Genomic DNA, 16,504 nt, shown 5'->3' with positions numbered 1-16,504 from the left:
GCACTGTCATTGATGGAATTTTATGCATCCAACATCCCATCTATTGCCCCATAGGATGAATGGGGCACAGCACTTTAATGGATAGAGTATAGTTTAATAGTGGCTATGGTCAATCCATTTTCTGTACTTTTATTTTACAGGACACAAAAGCACCTCAGACCATGCTTTTCTGCCCTGAAAAGTCATAGTATATATTTATAAAAGGAATCAACCATAGTCACTGGTAAACTATGCTCTTTCCGGTAAAGTGAATAGGTCAAATAGGGGTGTGCTGTATTATACGTTGTCATACCTTTTTACCAGTATTGCAATGTATATCTGCAATATATTGCCTTAGATGTATCCCCAGACTCTGTCTTGGGGCAATTGGCATCAGCCTCATGGGGGTTTTCCCCTTCCTCTGGATCTACACAGTAGGGTTTTAGGTTAAACTCAATGGACTCTTGTCTTTTTTCAGCCTTACAAACTATGTTGCTATGTTACTATATACAGTAAATAGACCATATTCTCTAACATACACAAACGCATAGTTATTAAACTCATACACATAAAGTATTTATTTTGTTTGAAAAATTTAAAATTGGCAGTCAAGAATTTAAACTCATCATTTATTTGTTTAATAGATCTGTGAACAAGGCTTAAAGGATAGCCTGTCAGGCCCAGGAATAGACTGCTAAAACAGTCCCCCCCCCCCCCGACAGTAGCACCCCCATCATCCATCGGCAGCACCATCTCCTGCCAGCAACATCCCCCACCATCCCCCCACCCCTGGTAATAGCACCCCCTGATCATCGTTTAGCCCAGCAGAATCCCCCCAATGCCCCCCCCCCTCAAAGCCTAGAGCCCCCCCAGAACCTCCTGTCTACCTGGCAGTAGCTTACCAGTATCAGGTGCACCCAGGGTCTTCCTCGGTCAGTCATGTTCTGCATTTGGGGCAAGGCAAAGTATTGTGTGCCATACCTGATAAAAGTAAATGGCGATGCATACAGTGTATACATCGCCACTTACCACGGGTGCATGCAGGATTTTCTCAAGGATTGGGATATAGAAACCTAAATTAATGCTTCCACACCAGAACTATATATAACTACTGCATTGACTTAATAACACTATACACAAACCAGTATCACCAATAACAACACTAAAGTAAACAAATAATTCCACTAAGCCATGACCACTAACATTACATAACATAGTGACTGTGACGCGCTGCCGCTGGAAAGCCCTGTGTGTTTTGTGAGCGAGAGTTACGAGTAGAGGTGCACCGAAATGGAAATTTCAGAACCGAAACGAAACCGAAATAAAAAAGAATCTCCGGCCGATACCGAAACCGAAAATGACTTCTCCCGGTCTTCTGGTAAAATGCAGCGCTCCGCTCATTAGATTAGATTCCCCTACGACCATAGAGGCGGAGAAGCGAAGGACCGAAGGAGGATCGCAGGAGGACGCCGGGGAATGGTGAGTGACCGGCGGACATCCTTATGTCCCGAAAAGATTTTCCGGGACACAGGGATGTCCGGGATAGGATTAGGAATACTTCTTTTTATGTGCCCGGGCCGGCTCCCGTGTGTGACTGCAGGCGGGGGCCGACCAGAGCATATAAAAACTAATACTGTATACTAAAAACCAGGGGGCCTCCAGCTAATGTGAAACTACAACTCCCAGCATGCCCGGACAGACTTTGGCATCACGAACACTAGAGGTTAACAACACCTTGCCTCGGGCGTTAATACCATCTTGACCCTCCACCTACACCGCTACACCCTGTGGTCCTGCCATACACCGTAGGTCACCACAGATGACAGACGACTAAGATGTCACCTAGGTGGTGCTGCAAGGTGCAGAAGAAGGCCTCAAAGAACTTCATAATGACAAATTAGAGGAGCTCTGCTGCCCTGTTTGTCATTTCCTCCCTAACCCTCCCCTAAAGAACCTTACCCTGTCCTTCGGCTCATTTCCTGTAAGCCCTATAAATATCCAGTCCCCCACCGACCAGAGACTCCCCCTGCTCCCATATGTATGGACTTCTCCTCCTGATCCTCTAAATGGTAATAATTTTAGAACACTTTTTCTGAGCAGTGTGATTCTGAAATAGTTTTTTGGGGACATATTGTACTTTATATAAATCCAACGAAGAAGAAAGACAAGTAGGCGGCACTCACCAAGCAGGGTAAATTTATTGCATTCTCTCAGACAGGATACAGGTCTCTGGTGGGGGAGTAGCGGTGGAGGACAGGGCTTGACCGGAACAAGTTGTTTCGTGCGACTCGCGCACTTCCTCTAGCCGGAACTGCGAGTCGCACAAAACAACTTGTTCTGGTCAAGCCCCCGTCCTCCACTGCTACTCCCCCGCCTGAGACCTGTATCCTGTCTGAGAGACTGCAATAAATTTACCCTGCTTGGTGAGTGCCGCCTACTTGTCTGTCTTCTTCGTTGCATTTATGTGCTTTGTGCCGGCTGTACACCTACGCTGCAGGTCCCTGTGAGTCATTGTTTGTGTTGCCTCGTGCTGTGCTTCACGCTTAGTCTCATATGTGCAGGCTTCCTCTTCTTCTGCTTTGGTACTTTATATAAGGTGGTGTATTTTTGCTGATGCATGCTGCATTTTTTGTGAAAAACTACGTAATATTGTGAAAAACTGGAAAATTTCTGGCGTTTTTTTTTATTCACTGTGCGATAAAAGTGATGTTATATATATTCTGTGGGTCTGTGCAATTATGGCAATACCCATTTTATATAGCTTTTCATCTTCTTTTGTTCTTTTCTGAGCAAAATAATTTTTTCCCCTTTTTTGTTTATCATTTTCCAGCTGTAACTTTTTTATTTTTCATCCAACGCCATTGAGTGAGGGCTTATTTTTTGCGGGACAAGTTGTACTTTTTGATCTTTTTTTATTCCTCTATTTGTACTAAAATTGGTGAATTTAGCACTTTTTTTTTTCTTTTTACGGCATTCACCGTGCGGGATAATTTACATTATACCTTTATTGCACACGTCATTACGGACGTGGCAATACCTAGTATGTATATGATTTGTACCCTCCCCCTGTCAGCACCATTGATTCTGTGATCAGGATTGATTATGGCATTTATGGGGTTAATGCTGCCGGGACCAGTGCTTTCGCGGCCCCGACAGCTGCGGCGGGACGCCAGCTGTGATTGACAGCCGGGTCCCGCCGTCGATCTCCTGAGCTGCACGCAGCAGAGAAGGAGATCAGCAGGACGTATGCATCTGTCCCAGCGCACGGACATGCCGGGTTCTGGGATGTATGCATATGTCCTATAGCTGGAAGGGGTTAAAAGAGTTCTGTGGTGGAAAATAACTTATCCCTTATCCGAAGGCTAGGGGATAAGTTATAGATCCTAGGGGGCCGTTCCAACCCCAGCATGACATGGTGGCGTATCCTACAGAGATATATGGAGGGGACGGAACGCTCCCTTCCTGCAGACTGCCAGGGCCCCGTACAGGAAATTGCGGGGGGTACCAGCGGGGATAAGTTATTTTCCACTACAGACTTCTCCGACCTCTATCCACCCCGCTCCCCCCATTACATCCCTTTACTTTCCCCACAGCTTTTCCTATCCCTCTTCTGTTTAGATCAATTAACTTTTCACATAGCTCCCTTTTGCCTTTCCCCCTGCCTCTCTTTCTGCCCTGATATTGTGGCCTCTTGCCTGCAGTCCTGTGCGCTCAGTGTAATTGCTGAAGCCGCCGTGTCTCCTCCTTCCGGGCTTCTGTCTACTGCAGTGCATGGCTTCTAATGCAGGCTGTGGGTGGTGACGTCATCTCATTGCACACGGCCTCCTGAATAGAAGCACTGAGCTGGGATAGTGGAGAAGCAGCAATAAAGTACAGGAGCAGGGATTCATGTTTCCTGCTCCTGTACAATACTAAGTTGCGATGGGGACGGGTAGCGCAGCTAAGTCCGGGGAGGGGGGGTGGTGTAGTGATGGGAGACACTAGTAGCGGGCGGCGGCGCTGCTGAGGACCGGGGGGGAAGGTTTGGTGCTGAGTGGCAGGGTGTCACCCAATCAGGCTGGTGCCACCTGGTGCAGCCCGCACCCCAGTTGCTACACCACTGCCTGAATGGCTGATACTGAGAAGCCATTCAGGGCTCCCGGCGGGGTTTTTAAAATAAACAATGTAAGTGTGCATATCTATATTTAAAGCACTGTGGGGGGCAAGATATATAGCGCTTTATGTCTATCCCCCCAGCGCATTTATAATATGCCCCCCTCAACGCATTTATAAAAATGCCCCCCGCAGCACATTTATATTGTGCCCCCTGCAGCGCATTTATTATAATAAGGCACCGCAGTGCTATATATGAATAGTACTCAAATATAGAAAAACTGGTACCCGCACTCACCGCGAAGTAACAGCAGACCGACTTATCTGGCATCTCAGGTGGACCCGGGTTCAGGCTGGTAGCAGAGCGCTCAGACTGGAGGCGACTGCAAGCAAAGTTTCGCGCAGGTCGTGCTTCTTCTGGCCTTGTATATTTGATACGAGGCCGGAAGAAGCGCGACCTGCGCAAAACTTTTCTGGCAGTCTCCTCTAGTCTGAGCGCTCTGCTACCAGCCTGAAGCCGGGTCCACCTGAGATGCCAGATGAGTCGTTCTGCTGTTACTTTGCAGTGAGTGCGGGTACCAGTTTTTCTATATTTGAGTACTGTTGAGTGACTTTGGCTTTCTTGGTTCCCAGCACCTCTGGACTCAAGGGCACTAGGACTCTGCGCTGCCACAGTGACAGAATACCAGTCTCTACAGTATTGGCTGACATACAGCGGTGGAATTGGTGTCGGTTATTTTTGCCACAGTGCCCTCAATCTCGAGTTAGCTATACATGAATAGTATTCTATCAGCAGCGCATCAGGCAAGCAGCTGGCTGGCCTGATGCTGCTGATAGAATACTTTTCACATATAGCTTTGCGGGGGCATATGTATATAGATGCGCTGGGGGGGCCAGACATATAGTATTATCTGGCCCCCACAGCACTTCTATACATGTGAATGTACTGCGGGGATATATAGTTAAAAATGCGACAATGGGGGGTTAATATTATAATAAATGCGCTGTGGGGGGCATATTATAAATGCACAGGGGGGGGCTAGATATATAGCACTATATGTCTGCCCCCCTGCAGCGCTATATATCTTGCCCCCCACAGCGCCTTTAATATAGATATGCACACTCTCTCATTGTTCTGTGGTGTCGAGGTGTGAGGTGCAGGGTAGATGCAGGGCAGATGTTATGGCCCAAGGGGCAGATGGTATTAACCCCTTCTTGTCGGGATACCAGGGCGTGGTTTAGCCGTAACCACCCGAAGGTAATACCGCTGATACTGGATTAGGCAGGGGCAATGAAGACACCAACGCCAGATTAAGGATAACTGCAGCTTTACTGAGGCAAGACAAGTGATATAGTCTTTGCAGTACAGCCAAATATCCCAGGGAGGTGACGAGTGACACCGGGGGACCTTGCTGGGACTTGCAGTAGTTGCACTGACTTTAGTGCAGGACACAGTGACTACAGGTGGACTTGACTTGACAAAGATGGTGACTGACAATAAGATGACTTGACTTACTGATGATCGACATGTGGCTGCAGGACTTTAGGCCTCCAATGCTCTGGACACAGACACTGAGACGACTGCACTGGACCTCAGCATACAGCAGAAGTAGCAATGAGCTAAGAGAGAGATTGCAGCCCCTCCCCTGGTTATATAGGGGGGCTATGCAAGGTGACCATAGATCACTTGGGGGGTTACCTGGTCACTGAAGCCCTCTGGGTAACAATCATGTGGTACAAACATTAAAGCAACAGTACATTAAATGAGGCAACCCTATAGACATAATGGGGGTATGCTTCAGGGGAGACCTGGGGACATGCAGGGACTCTGCCTGACAAGGCAGGAGGACAGTACTGCGCCACATCATCCCGTACTGGTACATCACAGTTCATTTTTAAAAACCTCGCCGGGAGCCCTGAATGGTTCCTCAGTATCGACCATTCAGGGCTCCCAACGGGGGAATTTAAAAATGAAATTAAAAACACTGTATACCCCTGCTCCTATCTCATCATTTACTCCAACTCCTTTGTATAGTCCTAAATATTATTATAAGGAAATAGAGGATATCATACTCATTTTTATTGAGGTCTTTATTTTACTAAGTTTGTGATACTCGCTCTTTTCAGTACGATTCCATGTGCCCTTGACGGATTTATGATAATGATTACTGTTATTTACATTTCTGTTTTGCACATTCCGTTCGTAGCATATATTCAGAACTAAGTCTATCCATGGAATGTTCGGTTTGTCTTTTTTTATTACCTTCTCCCCCCCTTTTATTTTTCCTTTCCTGTATCCCTTTACTATTTAAGAAGAAAAAAAACACTTTATACATTACAGAGGAGTGGAGCATGCCGCCCGCTCCCCTGTTTAATAACTTCTGATCGCATCGGGTGCAATCAGTCCCTTACCCCCTGTACTACTACCCCCAACATGGAACATACTCTGTTCCATGATGGGGGTAGTAGTACAAACACTAATGTAGTCTCCCCAGCCACTCCTGCAGCTGGGGGAACTACTGCTCCCATCATGGAAACAAGTCTGTTACATGATGGGAGTAGTAGTAGTCCCACAACACTGCAGGAGTCTGCAAGCTCAGAAGTCATAACGGATATTATAAACTGGGTACAAACGGATGACATCAAAGGCTCATCCGTTTGCCATAGACTTCAATGCTAAATTTATAATACCCGTTTCTATCCCATTATTTTTGACAGGAGAAAAAAAACTGCATGCACCGTCTTTTTCCCCTTAGAAAAAAAAAATGAACAGAAAGCAAATGTGTGATAAAGTATTGAAAAAAAAAATCCCATTGCCATAAATAGGATTATTTTACAGCCGTTTTCAACCCGTTTGGAAAATTATCAAACGGATTGATAACGGGCATTTATTAATGGGGGCAGACGGGCGTGTGAACGAGCCTACTTGATGTTTTTAATAGACCCTGAAGCAGCTCACTCTGAGTAGTGTCTCCCATAATGTTGCACAGAAGCCCTGAACATCCGCCATTATTGTCCTAGTACTTTAGTTGGCAGCAATATGACCACATAAATACTGTTAATGATAGCTTCTGGAGAACTGCAAACATTATTACATTGACCATATTGCTTGAGCTGTACTTTGTAATTGTCCCAACCAGAACATATTTTACCACAGTGTAATCTAAATGACAAATATGTCAATGTAAGCATTGCTTCCCTACGAGATTAATACATATTAGGATCCAGAGTCTAGGCAGGTGTACATAAACATACCCAAATAACCAGATAGATATATATAGAATACACTTTTCCCATCATAATTCTGACTGGCATTTTCTGCGGGCTCTAATTGTAGTCATTTTTATAAAACTTCAGTCTACTGGGATGTTGGCCTCTTGGGAAAGATTTGCATTAGCAAAGTCTTTAATCAAGAGGCAAAGCTGTTTTTCCGCTACACATCGAGCTCCCTCAGGAGGATACAGAACTTTTTACTTTTATCTCTTCCATCACGAATTTCTAGCAACATTTAATACATTCCTAACAAATGCATAATCGATAATAATTCTTACTTTATTTTCCCTCAGCAGCAAGGCTCGTAAACATGTGAATCATATCATTCTTATCCAGAATGTTCTAGTGTGAGCCACCTTGAAATGGAAAAGAAAGTGTTAACTAGGCCAAGCTTTCATATTTCACTAAACTGTTGATTTTTATTTATTTTTTTGCTGATTTTTTATTTTATTTTTTTCATGAAGATTTAGACCAGGTAATTTTCTTATCCTGGCAACCCTTTGGTATAGAAGGGCACTAGTACTAGAATTTCTCCTTAGTTAACCTTTACTAAATATAAGGGGGGGGGGGGGGGCACACAGATTTTAAAAATGAACTTTCATTGGTTGTACCATAAAATATATATAGCCACAAAAAAAAACACACATTTAGAATCATGTGTCCTAGAGCCATCAGTTACCAAAATATATAAAAGGGGCCAGAGCCTATTGGATAGGCTAGTCCGGAGCCACTTTGTAAGACCGGAGGCACCAGGCACTTGGTTGGATAGAAAAGTTAGGGGATGCTATCATTATATTGGCTGTGTAGCTTGTAAACACTTTCAACTAGTAAGGTGTTCCATAACAACGTCACATGGAAGACTTTTGATTGTTGCTGTTGCTCCAAAGGCATAATTTACAAGGTTAAAAGGTGACCTGTAAGTTTAGGCTTGAGTTTATTTGAAAAACCAAATACAAGTTCTGAAGACATATGGGAGAACACCTGGGGATCACCCATCTACGTTACAAACCGGTGGCTAGACATGAGAATGGGACTAATGGGGGGTGACCTACTGACTACCAAATAAGGATCCACTTAGTCCAGCCATTACTGAGGGCTGGTGATTGGGATAAACTAATGCTCCAGAGGGAGTCAAAGTGGATTTTCACCTTGAGGACAGTAACACACCATGGAATGAGATCAGTGTAGATCAGTCTACACTATCTGCCCCATCAGCCTCATACTACTAAGCATATAGGGGGAGATTTATCATTGTTTTGCTGTGCAAAGTACTTTTTTGTGTGTTTTTATTTTTAATTTTTGCCGTTGTGCACCAAATTTATCAAAAGTCTTTGGTACTACTAGATTTGTAAATTACTTCTATTAAAAAATCTTAATCCTTCCAGTACTTATTAGTTGCTGAATACTACAGGGAAAAGTATTTTCTTTTTGGAACACAGTGCTTTCTGCTGACATCATGTCCACAGTGGTCTCTGCTGACATCTCTGTCCATTTTAGGAACTGTCCAAAGCAGCATATGTTTGCTATGGGGATTTTTTCCTACTCTGGACAGTTCTTAAAATGGACAGAGGTGTCAGCAGAGAGCACTGTGGACATGATGTCAGCAGAAAGCACTGTGTTCCAAAAAGAAAATAATTTTCCCTGTAGTATTCAGCAACTAATAAGTACTGGAAGGATTAAGATTTTTTTTATAGAAGTAATTTACAAATTTGTTTAACTTTCTGGCACCAGTTGATTAAAAAAAAAAAGTTTCCCACTGGAGTACCCCTTTAATAAGTATTGTGCAAATGTAGTTGTGCTAAGTTGGTCATGGTCTACACTTGCAGGTTTTTTTTAACGTTTGCTCAAAATGTTGCGCCTTTTTAACAAAGGTGCAGTTAATAAATACTGTACACTGCATGGGCAACTGAACAGCCCTGCAACCACAGCCAGTTTTTCCCAAAATAATCTAGCTCAAAAAGGCGCCAAAAAAAAAAAAATTTGCAAAATTGCGCCTTTTTACAGCCCAAAAAATGACGGGAACAGCTTGATAAATCTTCCACATAATTCCTTTATGTTTAAATTTATATTTTCTGCCCACAGAGTTAAAATGTGGTGGGTCATCTAGAATAGATCTTCTACAAAGGGGTAAGCCGGTGCAGGGCGAGCACCCCTACAGTTCCTTGTGTAAGCAGGCGTTGTCCGTAGTGCCTACATATAGGGTATACTAGGGTTATGTTATAACCCCCATTCCCCTGAGTTTAATTCTGCTTTTTATTTTTCTATATTCATTGCTTCCTTAAAGGGGTATTCCAAGATTTTTTTATTTTTTATTTGACTCTGCTACAGGGGCTGTAAAGTTAGTGTAGTTCATAGTATAGTGTCTGTACCTGTGTGTGATGGTTTTCTCACAATTCTTCTGTGATTTTCACCCCAATATTTATTTTTAACAGCTTACAAAATTAATGTTGCCTCAGTTTTTTCCCAGGTTGCAATGCGGCCAAGGCCGGACTCACTAGTCAGCTGATGACAGGGAGCCTGTCTGCTTCAGTGGGTGGAGCGATCGCTTGGTAGGAAAGGGATCAATCTGCAACTAATGCAACAGCTGTGGGCACCCTGATTGAAAACCACAGGTCTTTTGAATGTGTGGTGGTCTTGGGTGTTGCGGTGATAGTGTAGGGTATGTTGGTATTGACCCTCAATTGTCGTGACGCCAGGGTGAGGTTTCCTCAATATAATAATCCTACCACCAACCGTCCCACAAACGAAAAGGGAGAAATTACAGAATGTCCACAGCAGATTTTATGAAGTAAACTTGAAGTAACTTTACTGCATACTTTATGCAACGGCATGGAACATGACAGTCTTTGAGAGAGAGAACTGTGGTACAGGTTCCTCACAGGTTTGCTGGGACTCCAGGATCAATGAGCTTTGGTGCTAGCCACTGTGCTACTATTTTTAGAAGAATTGGATTTGTAGTAGTCACACAGAATTTAGTAGCTTGAGCTTTGAGTAACTCACGGTTTTGTGGCTGCTGGACTTTAGGCTTGAGGCCTAGCTTCATTTGGTATTGTGCTGAGATGTGCTTCTCTGATAATCTGGAACTAAGAGAGTGAATTTAGTGGCTGCAGACCCTTATATATTAAGGGGGTGGGACAAAGCTTATTGGTCAGCAAAACCTGTCAGTCCTGACCCAGTGAACTCTGGGTATCACATGACCCAAAGGTCCTTTAAACCATAGTACAATTTAATTAAAGGCACATGACCTCTAAGGTCCTATACAGAGGGATTCCTATACAACCTTTTAAATATATATATATATATAGATACATTAAATACCATTTATAAGAGGCGGCTAGAGGTTAGTCCTACAGAAGAGCCTTATTGACAAGAAGGGACTCTGGCTGAGGGGACTTTAGACAAAGGGACAGGACCAGGTCCTATACCAGGACACCACAGATGGATGCAGTTCTGTTAAATGCACACGTTATATTAACTTGTAGACAAAATACCATGTAAATCTTTTCTGTTGTAGGTTTATTGGTGGAGAACTTAATGTCTGTTACAATGCTCTTGACCGTCATATCGAAAATGGAAGAGGAAATCAAGTTGCAGTTATCCATGACAGTCCTGTTACAGGCACCAAGCAAGCTGTCACTTACCAAGAGATCTTTGAACAGGTTAAGTATATAGGAATAAGAGGCTATGTTTAAAATGTAATACCGTAGTCATTATTAATAGCGTGGCTTAAATGGGTTGTCCAGCAAAAGAAATTACCTGTGTATAGTATAATAAAGTAGCTTACTATGGAATGTTATGAGACATACTGCACAGATCTTTCATTATCAGCTGAGCTGTCTGGTTTGTAGCTATGGTCCTGTCACACACTCTTAAAGAGGTACTCCGGTTGAAAACTTTTTTTATTTTTTATTTAAATTAACTGGTGCCAGAAAGTAAAACAGATTTGTAAATTACTTCTATTAAAACAATCTTTATCCTTCCAGTACTTATTAGCAGCTGTATGCTAAAGAGGAAATTCTTTGCTTTTTGAATTTCTTTTTTGCCTTGACCACAGTGCTCTCTGCTGACACTTAACAGCTGCTCTATTGCTGAAGTTGAGTTGTTCTTTTTTGTCTGATTAAAGTGCTCTCTGCTGACACCACTGTCCGTGTCAGGAACTGTCCAGAGTAGCATAGGTTTGCTAAGGGGATTTTCTCCTGCTCTGGACGGATCCTGATATGGGCATCAGGTGTCAGCAGAGAGCACTGTGAACAAGACAAAAAAGAAATTAAAAAAGAAAAGAATTTCCTCCGTAGCATATAGCTGCTAAAAACTACTGTAAGGGTAAAGATTTTTTAAAAGAAGTAATTTACAAATCTCTTTAACTTTCTGGCACAGTTGATTTAAACAAAAATGTTTTCCCCCGGAGTACCCCTTTAAAACACAGCTCTCTTCCCTCTTGTCTGCTCAGCACAAGATCAGAGATATGAAAAGGTAAGCTCATATTACTGTCCATTGGATTTTAATGCACCAGGAAGCTTTTCTCAGATAAGACAGCAGCAAGCCTGTTCTGAAGGAAATTATTGTAACTGAGAAAGGCTTCCATCTACTTTAAAATCCAATTAGTAGTAATATGAATTCCTCTCACTGGTCCTCTCACATCACTGGTCTTGTCCTGAGCAGACAGAATGGGTGCTGAATGCAGTCACGGAGACCTGAATGTGACGTGATGTCACAACTACAAACCAGACCGCTTAGCTGTGCTCTATGGCTAATAACATTATATTAGTAAGTTGCTTTATTATACTTTTTGACACTATACACAGGTTGTTTCTTTTGCTGGACAATCCCTTTTATATTACACACATTTCAAAGGCTAATATGTCCCTAAAGTAATATAACCCGCAGAAGAGTGGATTAGTGTCTGATCGGTAGAGGTCCAACCACAGGGACCCCTCATTGATCACTTGAAAGTGGATGTGGTGTTTCCCTAGGTGAATGAAGTAGCGGTTGAGCATGTGTGCTGCTACTCCATTTAAATTCTGTTGCACCTGGCTAACTTTGGCTGGCTCATATACTTTGAATAATAAGGCTGTATGTGTGTTCGATTACTGCTCCATTCATACAAGTGGACATGGGACCACCATTTTCGCAAATGTGTGGGGTCTAGCAATGGGACCCCCACTGATCATACACCTTTCCCCTATTCTGTTGATAGGTAATATGTTTTTATTATGGCAGGAAACCCCGGAGCACTTTCACATGGTATTTCACACTGCGGATGGGCCGAAAGCAGTCACAAGAGCGAGCTCCCTGCTGTTGGGTAGCTCTGTGTGTCCACTCGTATTGGTGGAAACGAGCGAGCGGACACACAGAGCTACCCAGCCGCAGCATGGGGCATTCTCTTGTGACTGCCATCAGCACATTTGCAGCCTGAAATAAGCTGTGTATGTGCTCCATGTGACCCTGCCCTAAGGTTGTATTCACACGTACAGTGTACTGTGCATATTTGATGTTCAGGATTTGCAGCTGCAGATTTGATGCTGTGTTCAGTCATTAAGTTCACATTAAAATCTGCTGCTTCAAATCCTGGGTATCAGATATGACCAGGATACTGTCTGTGTGAATACACCCTTAAAATATAGAGTTGGATTGAAAAATTGTTAAAAATCTTATCTTTTTCATATTGCCTGTGCTTGTCGGCAAACGTGAAAAGCATACAATGTCAAGCTATACTTCCACTAAGCTAGGCTGAATCCTCTTGCACCAATTATATCATGTCCTTCAGCACATTTCTTAACACCATGTACAAGAACACTGCAGTATTCCTTCTACTTGAGGTGACAGCTTGTCCATTAGTCTGCAGAAGACCGAATATGAATGTCAGGATATCACTGAGTGTGTTTGTTTATGATCCAGAAACCCTTTTCGTAGTTGTAGTGATGTGTCTGTTATGCTCTATGACAATGCTTTCTGTGTACAGTATTAACCCTTTATGGGCACAGAGATTTTTAATTTTTGCACATTCCCTTTTTTCCTCATCGCCTTCTAATTGCCATAACACTTTCAATTTTCCAGTGATGAAATCACTCAATTTACCATAAAATTTATGGTGAAAGAAAAAAAAAAATTGTCTACATAAAAAAAAAAAAAACAGAAACTGCCAATTGGAACTTTTGAGGGCTTCTGTTTCTACAAATTTCACTTTATCAGTAAAAATTGCATGTAATCTTTATTCTGTAGGTCCATACAATTACAAACAAGGTTTGTATTACAATTCTAGATTTTTTTTTTATGTATATGCCATTAACTGAGCGGTTTATTTAACTATATTTTAATAGTTTATGCAAGCAGTGATACCACTTAGGTTTTTGTTTACATTATTTGATTTGAAAATGGGAAAGGGGTAGGGGTAATTTAAAATTTTTGGGAAGGGGCTTATGCACATTTTATCCACTATTTTTAGCCCCCAGGTGACTATTGCATGCTATCTTTTGACTGCATACATTGAACAATGTGGTGCTATAGAATACAGTATTGATTGATTCAGTGTTATTGGTGCTCCATTCCTCCAGGCTGCTAAGGCAACCTGCAGTGTTGGAGTGCTGATCAGACAGGAAAGATGAAGGAAAGAGGGCTCTCTTGATCTGATTGAGACCCTGCAATTTTACCGTTGTGGTACCAATCAACAACCCTGAGCTACTGGAATAGTACCTTTCATCACAATGTCTAAAGGGTTAATGCCGGAAATCCCCCACCCAGGGCATACATTTACACCCCGCGCTCTTAAATAGGCACTGTCAGATTCAAAAACGTTTTGTATGTTGAACATCTTAGCAGAACATTAACCTTTCTAATATACCTCTGCTGATAGGACAGGAGATAGCACAGAGGAGTGCTATCAGACAGGAGAGAGCACAGAGGAGTCCATTTAGACAGGAGAGAGAAAAAGGAGTGCTATCAGACAGGAGAGAGCACAGAGGAGTGCTATCAGACAGGAGAGAGCACAGAGGAGTGCTATCAGACAGGAGAGAGCACAGAGGAGTCCTATCAGACAGGAGAGAGCACAGAGGAGTCCTATCAGACAGGAGAGAGCACAGAGGAGTCCTATCAGACAGGATAGAGCACAGAGGAGTATTATCAGACAGAAGAGAGCACAGAGGAGTACTATCAGACAGGAGAGAGCACAGAGGAGTGCTATCAGACTGGAGAGAGTACAGAGGAGTCCTATCAGACTGGAGAGAGCACAGAGGAGTGATATCAGACAGGAGAGAGTACAGAGGAGTAGTGATGAGCGGCATTGGCCATATTCGAATTCGCGATATTTCACAAATATATAGATGAATATTTGTCCTATATTCGCAAATTTCACGTATTTGTCACATTCGCATATGTGAATATTCGCCTATTTGCGTATTCGAGGAAGAAGACCATGAGGGAGTGGGCAAATTTACTATTGGTTGCTAGGGATGTTGTTGTTAACCTCTGACAAGTGTATTTGCATCATTCTTATTGACCCACAAGTGAAAAGAAGGAATATGTGAATATTCACATATGCGAATATACGCATATGCCAATATTCACATATGCGAATATGCACATATGCGAATAGGCACATATGCAGAAAAAAGGAATATTTGTAATTTCGAATATATAGCGTACATATTCGCAATATTCGCGAATTTGCGATATTCACAATAAAAATTCAAAATGCGAATATTTGTACCCAACACTACAGAGGAGTACTATCAGACAGGAGAGAGCACAGAGGAGTCCTATCAGACAGGAGAGAGCACAGAGGAGTCCGATCAGACAGCAGAGAGCACAGAGGCGTCCTATCAGACAGGAAAGAGCACAGAGGAGTACTATCAGACAGGAGAGAGCACAGAGGAGTACTATCAGACAGGAGAGAGCACAGAGGAGTCCTATCAGACAGGAGAGAGCACAGAGGAGTCCTATCAATCAGACAGGAGAGGGCACAGAGGCGTCCTATCAGACAGGAAAGAGCACAGAGGAGTACTATCAGACAGGAGAGAGCACAGAGGAGTACTATCAGACAGGAGAGAGCACATAGGAGTCCGATCAGACAGGAGAGAGCGCAGAGGAGTCCGATCAGACAGGAGAGAGCACAGAGGAGTCCGATCAGACAGGAGATAGCACAGAGGAGTACTATCAGACAGGAGAGAGCACAGAGGAGTCTTCATTGTACAGCTGTACTGCATATAAAAGGTTTTTGTATCTGACAGTGCCCATTTAAGGGGTTAAATCCTAGTTGGATTAATTATGGTAAATAATTCTGTGCTATGTAATATTAGTAAAACTATGTGCAGGATCCAAGATTATTAAATGCATATGATTATAATGTTTCAGCAAAACTTCCTAAAGCATATGCTTATGATGCTATATACAATAAAGAACATAGATGAGATGCTCATACTGTTGCTTCACATGCTTCTATTGCCATCTCCAGTGTGGACACGGTCCAAAGGTATCTGGCACTTAATAAATACGATACCTCCTGAGATGATTTGCAGAGAGGCACAAGGATAGTGCCTCTCAGCTATGCTGAACATGCTACTCAATTGCAGTTATACCCACTTAAGCCGCTACAATACTTTCAACATCTTGTGGGTGTTTTTAAAAAGGGGACTGTCTGATGAGATAATCATTTATGGTATTGAATATGATGTGTTTTGATTTATTTTGTTTAGTTTTATTTGTTTTTTACACTAGTCTGTACTTTGGTAATATATAAAATCTCTCAATGCTACACTATAAATGTAGCGTTGCTTAAGAATAAAATATATATGCTACACATATAACACCAATAAAAATGATTACAAGGTTTTACCCAAATATATCGTAAAATATGATAAAAAGCTAGTGTTGACTAAATTTAAATCAATTTAATCGAAATACATAGAAATATAAACAATTCATACATGTAATGCATGCAATGCTTACAAACGTCACAGCTAAAAGATAGTCAGAAAAAGGCCATATGTACTTAGACTTGCCTTCCAGTTCAGCTGAATGGATAGCTATGTACAAAATCAACATAAAGGTGACCACCATAGCCAACCATCAATTAAAGGGGTATTCCAGACAAAAATATTTTATCCCAATGCTTAGACCCCCCCCCCCCCCCCCCCCCCCCCCGCGATCTCCCTGCAGCACCCGT

The 16,504-nt window shown here is 42.6% G+C and overlaps 1 protein-coding gene across 2 annotated transcripts in view; it reads left to right on the top strand.

The window, feature by feature from the left end:
* The window catches only part of ACSS3 (acyl-CoA synthetase short chain family member 3), a 112,588-nt gene that overhangs the window by 42,536 nt on the left and 53,548 nt on the right, over positions 1-16,504 (top strand). For both annotated transcript variants that reach the window (XM_056574444.1, XM_056574443.1), the window contains exon 3: positions 10,859-11,003. In XM_056574444.1, the coding sequence (XP_056430419.1) occupies positions 10,859-11,003 (145 nt within the window). The remainder of the gene's footprint in view (positions 1-10,858; positions 11,004-16,504) is intronic.

The sequence above is a fragment of the Hyla sarda genome, chromosome 4 (assembly GCF_029499605.1).
Source record: "Hyla sarda isolate aHylSar1 chromosome 4, aHylSar1.hap1, whole genome shotgun sequence".
Classification (NCBI taxonomy): domain Eukaryota; kingdom Metazoa; phylum Chordata; class Amphibia; order Anura; family Hylidae; genus Hyla; species Hyla sarda.
The sequence above is the reverse complement of the archived record's forward strand: the minus strand, read 5'-3'. Positions and strand labels throughout refer to the sequence as shown.